Source organism: Clupea harengus, chromosome 12 (assembly GCF_900700415.2).
Source record: "Clupea harengus chromosome 12, Ch_v2.0.2, whole genome shotgun sequence".
Lineage (NCBI taxonomy): Eukaryota > Metazoa > Chordata > Actinopteri > Clupeiformes > Clupeidae > Clupea > Clupea harengus.
In genome coordinates this window covers 15,256,008-15,268,960 of record NC_045163.1, presented here as the reverse complement: position 1 = coordinate 15,268,960, position 12,953 = coordinate 15,256,008, and the positions used below count along the sequence as shown (strand labels likewise).

Sequence of the window (12,953 nt, the reverse complement as noted above, 5' to 3'; positions counted from 1 at the left end):
CCCGGTGGACAGCAGTCGCTTTGGCTCATCTGGTAACCTGAGCCAAGCTAGTTCTCAGCTAAGTGAGACTGGTCAGGAGAGCACTGCTGGATCTGAGCTGGAGGAGCCCCATCACTCTTACCACAGTGGCTACCGCCTTAACATTAATGCTCCCTTACCCACAAACGGTCACTCTGCCTGGGGAGAGGACAAAGGGATGAAACCCTCTTCTCTGGGGGGTTCCCTCAAGAAAGACGCCATCATTCCTGTGGAGAAGAAACCTGAGAAATCTCTCAAATGGTGTGTGTGTGCTTGTGTGTGTGATCACATGTCCAAGAGATCGTCCTAGTCTTCCTAGTTTGACTTTAAAAGTGTAACACAGAACTTCTTCCATTTTGTAACAGTCAAAGTGTGTCTCTCTTCCTTGCAGTTTTCAGGATGAAGGTCCTCCCCTGCCCTTCACCCCTTCAAGGCTGCGCTGGCTCCAGGCCATCAACAAAGTGAGAGTTCAGCTTCAGGAGGTATAGCAGGGAGTCCCCTCCATTCATTTCCATTACCCTTACTCTTTCCCACTCACTGTCCCGTAACATGTTATTTTCATGCCTGCCCCTTTGTTTATCCCACCTTCTAAATCCGTATCCCACTATCTCCACTTGTGTGCCACATAAGCTGGCAAGCAGGTAAGTACCCGGCCGACTCTTTCATGGGCATTCTTTGGATTGATTGAGATTCACTTCAGGGTTGTGTTGCATTTCGAGCCACTGGGTTTTGCATTGCGTATGGAGGTCTGCTGTGATCAAGTCTGATTTCCAAATCCTCTCATTGGAAGGTGAAGTAATTTGAGCTGGTCCTAAGATTAAGAGTCTCTTTCCTTCTTACTGTGCAGGTAGGAATCGCCATGTTCTTGGTAAATGAGGCAAATGCACCGCTAACTTGTGTCTTTACTTTAATTTAACTATTGACTGAAATTGTATTTGTCTGCAAAACAGGGTAAGTCAGATGGTGTATGTGGTGGTGTTTGTATCTCTAGATAGAAACTTAAACCGAATGATCAACAGGATAAGCAGAATTTTTCTTGTGAATATGAACTTCCTCATAAATGAAGAGGACATTTCTTGCATGTCCTACGGTCAGCCAAGGCAAGAGAGAGACAGAGAGCGAGAGAGAGAGAAGGAAGGAAGGAAGGAAGGAAGGAAGACGGGCAGGAAGGAAGGACGGAGAGAGAGAGAAAGAGGATGAGTGTGTAGGGCAGACAGGCTCTTTATCTTCCCTACCCTGTATTCAGACAGGTGAGTTGAGGGACGGCTTTGAGAGCGTCTGCTTCTCCAGAATGGGGCAACTCTAATCTGCAATTTCCAAGGTCACTGAGAAGTTTGATGCCGTCTCCTCATCGCTGATAAAGAGTGGAGGAGTAATTAAAGAGGGAGAGTGAGCGAACAAGGGAGAGATAGTGAGTGTGAGCGGGGACGTGTGTGTGTGTGTGTGTGTGTGTGTGTGTGTGTGTGTGTGTGTGCGCTCGTGTTTGTGTGAGAGTAGGCATATACTGTATGTTGGCTGAAACAGCTCTAGGATTGAGGGCAGTCTGTATCAGATGTAAGTAGTCAACTTCCCGAAATTTAAATTACTGGAGATATTGGACACCCATTGCAACCGGTGTACCTAATCATGTTCTTACTAGTGTGACAAGCAACAATCCTAAGAGCGAGCCGAGATTAATGATATTTGGAGGTTTGGATTTGGAAATTGGCATTCAAGGTATCAAGATATATTTTGATTAGTTGAACATGTGAATCATGTTTACTGGGATGTATGAAAAATCAAATGGTTGTTATATACAGTCTATGACATATACATTGATAAAGACAGAAACTGATACCAAAATGATACAAACGTACATTCATACATATATGATTTATATGCTCATAACTGTGCTGTGTTGCACTGGTAAGAATAGGGAATATAAATCCTTCTAGAGGTCATGGGGTCTTCTGGGAGTTGTAGTCTAATAACAATGTTTGTCATTGGTGTCTCCTTGTTAATAGGAAATGACATAGAGGTTTGACCTTTCTGGTGGTAGGGCTCTCCACTGGTATCGACACCTGGCAGCCTGGTGTGTTATTTATATGAGATTTTACTGAACGTTTCTTGGTGACCTCTTAAAATGCAAATTTCCATATTGATTTAAAACACTGCAATTGGAGAGGTTTGGTTTCATAATAGGGCTGTATTTTAGCATGTATTGCTTGAATACATTGCTAACACTACAGTCAAACACAAACATCAGAAAAATTCAACATGCTAAATGTATAAAGATACATAAAGCAGATTCAATGTAATTTATAGTTTACTGTCTGGTAATGTGGAAACAAGGCATGCAAGTGCTGTTTGCCCAAAGAGTACAATTCTGTGGAGTTCTTTTGTATAGATTTGTGGCTTTCCCCCTCTAATCCTCATTTTTCCTACCCATGTTTCTTCCCTAAGCGCTGATGCAGCTCACTCAGTGCTGAAGATGGCCTCAGGGAAAAACTAAACAAGAAAAACAAATATATATAGAGAGAGAGAGAGAGAGAGAGAGAGAGAGAGAGAGAGAGAGAGAGAGAGAGAGAGAGAGAGAGAGAGAGAGAGAGAGAGAGAGAGAGAATGGGGGTAACCACAGCTGGTTGTGTTCTTTGAGTGGGGTTCTACTGTCCTCTCATGCATTGGGACATTGTGCCTGTAATACTGTCAGTGGAGAGAGAGAGAGAGAGAGAGAGAGAGAGAGAGAGATGGAGAGAAAGGGAGAGGGGTAGTGGGTGAGTTAGGAATAGTACGGGTGAGGGGGATTCCATACTGTGACATTCTGATTTCACCAGGCACAGATGAACCCAGTGGGCAACACTGGCACCAAGTCAGAGAGAAATTCAAACATTTTCAGTCCCACAGATTTGGGAGCACCATGGCCTCAAAACCACAATCATTGTCTGCCCCAACCACTGAGCCCTGTGGTCTTAGAGCTAGCTGCCTCATATTTGAATCATGTATAATCCACCCTTGAAAAATGACCCTGGGGTATTTGCATCATGGTATTCTCTTCAGTATTTGCACTGTGTGGTTGTACAAGTGGTATGTGAATGCTGGTCTGTACATGTTGATGGTTTGTCATTGTTTAAATGAAAAAGAATAGGGTTGTGTCATGCAACCAGACCTTACCGGGATAGTACTGTTGTGTGGAGGTAGGAAACACATTCAGCTAATGAAACTGGAATGCTAATATGACTCTTGTTTATAGTTATGACGCTCCGGGACTCCATTATGGAGATTGCTGCAGGGAGGGGCAGTTTGCGATGTCTGCGTAAACGCCTCCTAATCGAATAGAGCGGGAGAGAGTATACACGTTTTCTTAAGCTCTGTGTCCCACCCTGGCGTAAAACGGCGTTATTTATTGACGGACACGAGGAGGCACTTAGGCAACGCCGCCTCCAGCCTTAAAAAGGTCACTATGAAAAGCCACCGTTTGAGAATCGGCTGCTCGGCAGCAATCACCATGCCATAACTCACGCTCAGATGGGACATCAGAGTCTCTACCTCACAGAGTGGGCTCTCCCTAGCATTTAAACCAAATGAATGGCAACATAATGTTTTAGCCATTTGGTTCACAGACTTCTGTCAGTCAAACAGATAACTGATGTTGAAATCATTGTAAAATAAGTGTCTGAGTTGTTGTAAGTTCTTTTCTCTACACGAAGCTGGCAGAAGTTGTGAATGTTTAGATAATAATTTAGGTTATTTTATAGCTGATGAGAAAGTAAGATGATGTTGAGAGAAAGAGGGGGAGGAGGAGAAAGGGAGAACTGGCATTTTGACAGTCTCAGATTAGCTTTTTGTTGGAATATATTGCCAGAGGGCAGAGTGAGAGAGACTGAAAGAGAGAAATAGAGAGGGGGGGGGGAAGGAAAGTAGAGTAGAAAGGAAAGAGAGAGTCGGATAGAGAAAAAGAGGAAAGAAAGAGTCGGAGAGGGAAAGAGAGGAAAGAATGAGGAGGAGGTATAGAGAAAGGAAAGAAAGGAGGAGACGGGAGAGGAAAGAGAGACTGGAGGAAAGAGAGAGAGGTTAGCGAAGGAGAGAAGAATGTGAGAGAGGAGGAGAGATAAAAAGGAGAAAGGAAAGAGCAGAGGAGAGAGAAGGAGAAAGAAAAAGAGAGAGGGGCGGAGAGAGACTGAGAGAGGAAAGAGCGGGTTGGTAAGCGGTGAGTGAGGGACGGAGTGAGAGAGAAACTGAGGGTGTGTGAGGGAGAGGCGGAGAGATAGTAGTGATACTCTGTGTGACCGCTGAAGCGTGAGTCTCAGATTGTGCTCCAGTCCTCACTGTGTATGTGTGTCTGTGTCTGATTAGAGAAGGTCAGCAGGACCGCTACACACACACACACACACACACACTCACACGAGGAGACATACTTGCACAGGTTTGGGTGTCGTTCTTACTCCGCTCCGGGGAAAGACCGGTGGGAACATGGGACTAAAAGTACTCGTGAATTCCCCCTCTTGAGTTTTTGTTTTTCTACATGTTACTTGCCACATTGGAGACCATTGCATGCACGTCGCATGCCTTGCGTATCGTGCGTACACTTTTCATCATGGACTGTATGCTTTTCTCCAAGTGATGCAAACATCACACACAGGTTGTTGTGGTTTCGGGAGTTGCGTGCCACCATGAGGTAAGACTTCCAGCATCTTTCAATCACAGCTCAGAAAAGTAATGGGTTTTAAGTCAAACCTAAAGAGTACATTTATATATGATCTTTAAAATTATAATCATGGGAATCAGTGTCATTTTCACATCTGTCTCCTGTTTGTCTTATTTCCATTTCAGGAAATTAATGTATTGTAGATATGAGTGCATGCATCCACTCTGATGGACGTACCTGAAATCAAATAGTCATAATCTGTATTGATGAGTACGCAACACTAAGCAAAAATCATTAGATCTGAAATACAAAGGCATGCAGAAGAGAAAAACAATTGCAGAACAGGGAAGAGTAAACATTTCCTAGTGTATCTCCACCCTTTTGACCATGTATGCGATGGAGCAATCAGGTTTGGGAAGCTATCAAATCTCGTTCCCTCTTTTAACCACAGCAGTTAGAAGGACAGAGATAAGGAGATATGCTTCCTTTTAGTGTTTTTCTGAGTGTGTGTGCAAAGGGTTATCGTGATGCAGATTTCCACACTTTCTGTGAAGTGAATGACACTTCTTTTTGGTAGTGACTGAAGAAGAGAAGGTTCATTTGAGGTTTGGAGTAAAGAGCTGTAGTAGAGAGCTGATTAACTTGATTTGTCTTGTAAATGGCCCAAAGCACTTTCTAGTAGGGCCAGAAAAAATAAAACTTAAAAAAAAAAAGCAAAAGCACTTTCTGTCTGTGTGTGTGTGTGTGTGTGTGTGTGTGTGTGTGTGTGTGTGTGTGTGTGTGTGTGTGTGTGTGTGTGTGTGTGTGTGTGTGTGTGTGTGTGTGTGTGTGTGTGTGTGTAAATGAACATTTATAAGAAACTTAACAAACTGATATAGGAGGATGGCTCAGTGCCAGAGAGTTGGTTGTGGAGAGAAGGATATTGCACAAGCTCCTCAACATGATGGAGAACACTACACACAGTGTACAGACAGCAGTGTGTCTTCAGTCGGAGGCTCCGTTAGCTCCGCTGCAATGAGGCTGTTACAGGAGGTAATTCGTCAATAGCCAATAGCCATCTACAATGACTCCCCCCTGTGCCTGGAAAGGAGACTTCTCCTCTGAGTGGCAATGTACAATGCACATTTTACATTGATTTAGCACATTAATAGCAATATCATTATTTTTGAAACATATTTTATTTATTTCATCTATATAGTAGTAGTAGGTGTGTGTGTGTGTGTGTGTGTGTGTGTGTGTGGTGTGTATATACTGTATATATGTAAATATAATATATTCTGTGTTCTGTCTTTTTACCTACCTCATTGTGGCCCTCATTTAGGTGGGATTTGTAGTCACATTGCACACTTGACAGTGTATGCACCTGCTGGCCTGTGCGTTATCATGGCAAAACACACATTCTGCACTGAACTTGTATGGGACAGAGGTTAAACACTAACCTTCAGTGCTGGACTATTATTGGATAGAAGTCAAATCCAGACCTCTGGCAGTGGACTGGCATTGGACAGAGGTTAAATCCAGACCTCCAGAGCTAGACTGCTATTGGATAGGGGCTTACTTCCAAGTGGGAATTCTAGAATGATAAGAGTGTCTGGAAGGCGGGTCTGTCCCAGTTTGACATGATCAGGTTAGTGGCCCTCCAAAAAATGCGGTAAGATGGCGGCTGTACGGCTGGACTAGTTTGTTTTACATAGATATTAAAGGGGAACCAAGGCTAGGGAGCTTTTACTATGTTCATATAATTTAGACATCATATTTTAACTGAGGCTTCTGAGAAGCTGGTAGGTGGGGCTGGGAAATGCCTGAATTGCTTATTGGCTCAGCTAAACTTTAAAAGGCCAGAAAAGCCAATTCAAATGTGCATGGCTCATGTACCATTTAGAGTATCCCAGGCATCGTGCCAAAAATGCGTCCAAGGAAACAGGCTTGCCCTCGCTCCGCACACACACTGCCTCAGTCACAGTGACGGATCCTGTTGCTCACTGAATCCATTTGAGGAACGTAACGGTGGGAGCAGACTCTGAATTTCAATGACGGCCTTCTTCGAGTGCAGCCGGCATGAGGCTGCGCTCGAAATCAAGTGGGTGCCACTACACAAGGAGCTTAATGCACCCCGATGTTTACTTTAATTTGATGACTCACTGTTGTTGCACAATGACAGTGAAATGCACAGCACAATGCAACCTGCAAACAGAAAGGCTCCTAGATTTGGGGCGGAGTGGCCCGGGTTTTCTTAGTTTATTCAGTCCGAATGCAAACTTGACGAGAGGGTAATTGCATTTCGCCTGATGACAAAGAGTCAGCTTGTCTCCACTGACACCAGTTCACTGCGCTGTCAGCTAACCATCTGTCCTGCTACAAGTGGTGAGGTGCGCGTCGCATCACACTAGTCGATAAACTCGCTCGGTTTCTCCATTTGCGTCAAGAATCCACTTATCGCAGTTTCCTTACAAATTTGCAGACCGTGAGAGGAGTGGCACCCCATGTCTGTCTTGTTTCTTGGGTCGCCTCTTCCTGGTTTCCTGGATCTATAGGTAGGATCCAACTCAAAGTTTAGATGCGTTCTGCTGTTCCCTAAGCAGGAACTTGGATACACGGGTATTTTTTTACGTGAGGAGGTCAGAGCATAGGAGAAAAAAGCACTAAAGCACTAAAAAAAAATCTTGTCAGACCTTGCTAATTCATTTATCTTTAGTACCTGACAACTGATTGAAAGGACTCGACCTTTAAGATTATTAAGGTCATCATGCCTTCCTTTGGTTTGTGGTCCACTTTGACTCTCACTCTGTGACAATCAAGGCAACAGCATATTCATTATTCTGCTATTTGCAGATATCAGCCTCTAAACCCTTTTAGTATAGGGTTAACGAGCAAGGCAATGTTCGACTTCTTTAGCCAACAGAAATACAATACCAGTACAAAAGCTATTTAGTGTACATCAGTGAAATGTCCTGTCATTTTATTCACATGCTCAGTGTCATGTAATACTGAAGACAAAGCACCTTGACAGTGGTAAACAACATATTTTAATTATACCTGTCAGGTGTCTCATGTCAGAGTGTGCGTGTGCGTGTGCGTGTGCGTGTGCGTGTGTGAGCGAAAGAGAGAAGCAGAGGAGGTACAGCCACCCCTGCTTGCCTTCCCTGTTTAAATGCGATATCAACAGTGAGTACTGGGGCAAGGTGCAGATTACAATCAGCGGGATCTCACTTAACAGTCCACTGTCCTGCGGTGCACACAGCTGGAATGTCACTCTTCCTGTTTTTTAGGACACACCCACAGCACAGAAGGGAGGGGAGGCTAGTGACAGTGACTGACAAGACGCACTCACTCTCTAATTGCCTCTTTCTCTTTCCCCTCTTTTTGTGATGGCGCATCAGTGTCCACTTCTGTCGTTCTTAGAGAGGAGGAATAATTAGACACGTTCTCTTGGACTGCTTCTGCTGCTTTTCTTGCACCTGGAAAGCTTCTGGAAATATCACAAGGGCTTTAATGTTATTGAAAAAGTAATTCATATGTATAGTAATCCAACACCAAGCACACAATGCAGGATTTTTCAGAGTGTGGCACAGGTGCTTCTGTGCAATAGAAATCTTTCATGACATGGCCTTTGCTTCCAATCATAATCGTCCTCCTTTCTGCCCATAATTATCCTCTTTATCTTAGCAGAGCAGAAAGTGCCTTTTTAGTGTCCCTTTGACTGAGAAATTCAAAAGCATATCGATGATGTCCTTATACCCTGGGTGGGTGGAAATGATTGTTCCTCCAAGGCCTGATATCATTACCACACTATTAAAATCCTGCTCTCCTTTTTTTCTCTCCTTTTGTTAGCCAATCAAGATGTTAAGATTACACCAGAGAACTGAGTTTCTCCCCCCATTTTGATAACCAGAGAGTCCCGTCCCCCCCCCCCTGTTCTGCTGCTTCACTTAATGAACACTTAAACCCCTCGCCCCACTTAATAGTTAGGTTGAGAGCTGCTCCTCATCTGTCCTGCCTCTATGGCTCTGCTAGTGTCCTGTCCTCCAGGGCACAGGAGAAGGAAAGGGATTATCCCTCTCAGTGTGTTGTGACAGGGAGCTGTCCGTGGCCGCACGGATGTGATGCCGCTAACAGCAGCTTCTCTTGGCGCCTGGTGTCTGTAAATAGCCTGTGGCTGGTGGAGACTGGAGCCGAACGAAAGCCCCTTGTTAAGGTTCAAGCAATGTTTAAAGGTTCACGCTAGCCTCCTCGTTTCCTCCTCTTAAAGGGAAAGAGGTGGGTAGGGGGTATGCGGTTCAGTCGTACCCTACAGGCAGCTTAAGTAAGACTATGATAACAGAAGCGAAAGAAAGTTTTGAGCCGTGATCTATTTATTTGCATATATTTCAATGTTAATTTGATGGATGTTGTTTGTGTGCTAATTCATACCGTAAAATTCATATTGGCTATGCTTAGTTTGATGAGTGTTTATGAAACTTCTTTAGCTTAGGCTGATGACATTCATGAAGAGTGTAACATTTACTATAATCATCTAGAAAAGCAGGTTTGATGTGAAAATGACACTATAAGAAATCTTGAAATTAGATTAATTCAGTAAATCTGAATACTATATCGGAATGAAAAGTTTCCTCCTGGGCTTTTTACAAGTCCAAATATTCTCTTCGTAACTCTTCTATAGGATCAAGCAGTTAAGAGTTGTTTTGGCAAAAGATCCAGCTCTTTTCTTTAAGAGTGGACGGTGCATTTTTTTTCTACGCATGCTGCTGTTATATGGGCAATGGGCAAGACTCTTTGATAAAAGTCTCAATGCTGCTTTTTTTGTATCTCAGGTGATATGGCTGGCATCCTCTGGCACCCCTACTTCAGAGTCGCTGGGTGCTAGTTGCCCACTAGCGCAGAGCCCCAGGGTGCTTGTTAACCCTTAGCGGGCGAGTCTCTCCAGCGTTATGTTCTCCAGGGGACACAGTAATGAACACGATGACACAGACGCCATGGGAGTCCCCCCAAACAAGTGGGCCAAGAAAAGGGACCTGGTCAAGAAGAAGACTCAGAGCCCTAAGATGGGACCCGGCTTCCGGAAAAAGATCCAGAAGTTTCTACACGGTCCCGGGGAACACTCCATACACAGCTCTCGATATACCCCTATGGAGCTGGAGGAGGAAGAGGAGGAGGTGGTTTTATGCAAGTCAAAGCGTAGACCCACCAGCTATCACTCAGGCATGCGATCTATGCCCAATGGCCACAGTCGTGTCTGTGCTTCCAGCAAGTCCTTTGTTGGTGAGGTGGAGCTAAACAGAGAGGGCAATGTCAGGATACCATGCACCATCCACCATAATGGACCCATGCCAGATCACCCAAGGTCTGGAGAGGAAAGCAGCTCTGACTATGTAGATGAGGGAAAGACTGTCGAGGAGACCCCCAACCCCAGAAGAGGCACTGGAAGAGAAGAGGAGATTGAACATAGGCATAGGGCAAAGCAAGAAGGGTCGAGCACTATAGTTGAGCATATTCTGAAAGAGCTGCAAGGCATAAATAAAATTCAGGAAGAAATCTCTGACCTGAGGCAGTACCTCTCCTCTGTCAAGGGTTCTGTGGATGAAGTGTCGTGTTGCGTTGATGCCGTACTCACAGAGATTGAGGAGCTATACACGGGAAGCGCTTATGGTCCTTACCCATCGCCAAGAATGATGGCACGTCACGCAAGCCCCCACAGAACACTAGCCACCTTACCTCGAAGAACCAGCAGCCCACCTGTTCACCAATACACCTTCCCCAAGGAGAAGGATAGAGCAATAAAGCGAGCCTTGAAGGAGAGGAGAGAAGTTATTGCATCTTACCGAGGTGTAGACACCGCAAGGCAACGGCCAGATCGAGCGCCCTCACCTCGCAGCTCAGGGTCTCCAGTTTTGGGAGGTCATAAATCTAGACTCCCTTACCCGGATAGGCGGTACCGAGCGGACTTCCAGAGCACTAGTTCACTCTCCTCCTGCCCCAGCTGCAGAGCTGCTGGACGGGAGGACAGATATCGCTCTAGAAGCGTGGGCCTGCCAGCCAGTGCAAGCGAAGAGGGTGCCTGGAGTGGCGAAGCTGGGTGGAGTGAGGAGGATGCCTGTTCCTGCCAATGTAGCCTGGAGGGGCAGACGTGCAGAGGGTCAGACACTGGCGATGGATATATGGGTGCAGACACTAGCAGCACACCAGGCCACTCGTCACGGAGTAGCTCAGAACACCTCTCCCTGTTGTTCGGACGCTACTACGACTCCCCGTCCAGCTCTTCAAGTGTGGTGGACTGGAAGATGCCTAGGGCGCAATCGCTTGCAGGCGTGGAGTGCGATTGCACCCCAAACTGCCCTTACTCCCGTAGCTCCGGGTACCACACTATTGATGCTTATGCAGACGATCTAGGCAGTGGCCCCTCCAGAAGTCTGAGTCACTCTACGGTGACTCTGACCGACTATGACACTCACTCCACCTGTGGGCGGTGTCTCTCGGCGGAGCAGCTGGACGTGGACTCTGAGAGCACAGAGAGAGAGTGGCCTGAGCAACCATGTGCGGACGCCAGCGAGGAGGACTGGGACACGAGGGGGAACTCATCAGACTACCCTGAGAGCCCAGACATGGGGTACGATGTGAAGAAGCTGGGGCACTCCATGATGACCTTCAGGTCAGCTCTGCGTGGAGCTATGAAGGAACTTGATGCACCTGGTTCTCATGGGTATCCTGATGATGAGAACCTATCAGATGCTGCCTCAGTTGATAGCTACCCTCAAACAGAACCTCTCCAAGGCAAGCCTGGTATGCGCGGGCAGGGGAGAGGACATCTTAGAAATGCCTTTGATGTCTCCCCCTCTTTGCCACAGCTGGACCAGATCAATGAAGCCTCTCTTAGATTGGATGACCACCATAATCAAGTAGTATCAGAGGATCAAGCTTACGCCCATCAAACACTCAGTGCTCCAGAGTCCCCACTAAGCCCTGCCTGCTCTCGCTGGACTCATAATGGGAGCCTCTCCTTTGAACAGTCTCCCAGGAGGAGAGATCACCATGGAGACCCACAGTGTTACATTCTGGAATGTCCATCAGAACTCAATACAGAGAGGCTGGGGCTTGACTCAGGCGAGGTGGAGGCAAATCTGGAAATGACAGAGGGAAGTCCTGACAGGGCTGTTTTTGCCCAATCAAAGTGGCAGACAAGCTTTAGGGAAGTTCTCAAGGAAAAAAAAGAAACACGGCGTCGACTGTCAAGGATTGGACAAGAATCAAAATCCATATTTTCTGATGAAGAATCTCATCTAGGTATATATATGATTTGCATTTGAGTAGTTTAAACTAGTGCTGTCAATCGATTAAAAACAACAACAAATTAATCGAAATGGATATTTATTTGTATTATCACGGAATTAAGCCTAATGTAGAATCAACACAAAAGAAGTGTATTGATATTCACAATGTGTTAATTTTGACAGCACTAGTTTAAACCCTTTTAAAGGTGCAGTATGTAGGATTTAGGGTGACCTATTAGAAGACATGGAATGTAGTATTCATAATTATGTTTTCATTAGTGTATAATCACTTTTAACTCTGAAACGTTGTGTTTTTGTTAGCTTAGAATAAGCCCTTCGTATTTACTTAGGGAATAGGTCCTCATCCACGGAGTCCGCCATGTTGCGCCATCATGTTTCTACAGTAGCCCAAAATGGACAAACCAAAACACTGGCACTAGAGAGGGCCTTTCACATTTGTATGGCATCTGACAGCCACCGTAGCTTCCCATACACACTTGGAAAGGGAGAAAAATTCAGTTGGTTGCAATCTGCAGCCTCACCGCTTAATGCCACCAAATCCTACATTCTATACCTTTAAATATTATCAATTCTTCAATACATTTGTCTGTATATACACATTGAAATGTCTTTCAAAAGTGTAAATGTGGTGGTTTTGATAAAATAGTGAAATAGTGTATTTTTGTTTATGTTTCTCTGAATGTCACAGAACTTTTGCTGTCTCTCTTTTCCACAGAGGGGAGCAAAGAAGATTCTCAGGTTACTCTGCATGTATTTTTCAGTTGATGCTTATTGTAGCAGAATTTACTGAAGCCTTGATGCTAACTATCGACATGACCCGTTTTTGCACAGCCTGACCTTGCCAAAAGAGTTTGTGTTTGCTTGGTGCTTTAGTAAATTGCATGAACCCCATAGCTTTTAAATTGGCATTAAGCATGTGACACCAGATCCATTATAATAGCACCTGTTATTTGGGTTACTGTTACTTTTTTGATGCCATTGGCTAACCCATTTATGTTTGTTATCCTTTATGCATGGAATGTAAG

General features: G+C 45.0%; 1 protein-coding gene across 2 annotated transcripts in view; it reads left to right on the top strand.

Annotated features, from left to right (window-relative positions):
• Window positions 1–12,953, top strand: part of unc13bb (unc-13 homolog Bb (C. elegans)) — a 97,148-nt gene that overhangs the window by 46,089 nt on the left and 38,106 nt on the right. Inside the window, exons 10-11 of one of the 2 annotated variants that reach the window (XM_042709326.1) lie at window positions 1–279; window positions 410–500. In XM_042709326.1, coding sequence (XP_042565260.1) covers window positions 1–279; window positions 410–500 — 370 coding nt within the window. Of the gene's footprint in view, window positions 280–409; window positions 501–11,442; window positions 11,921–12,643; window positions 12,667–12,953 lie in introns of those variants that run through there. The other variant, XM_031577627.2, reaches the window with a different exon arrangement.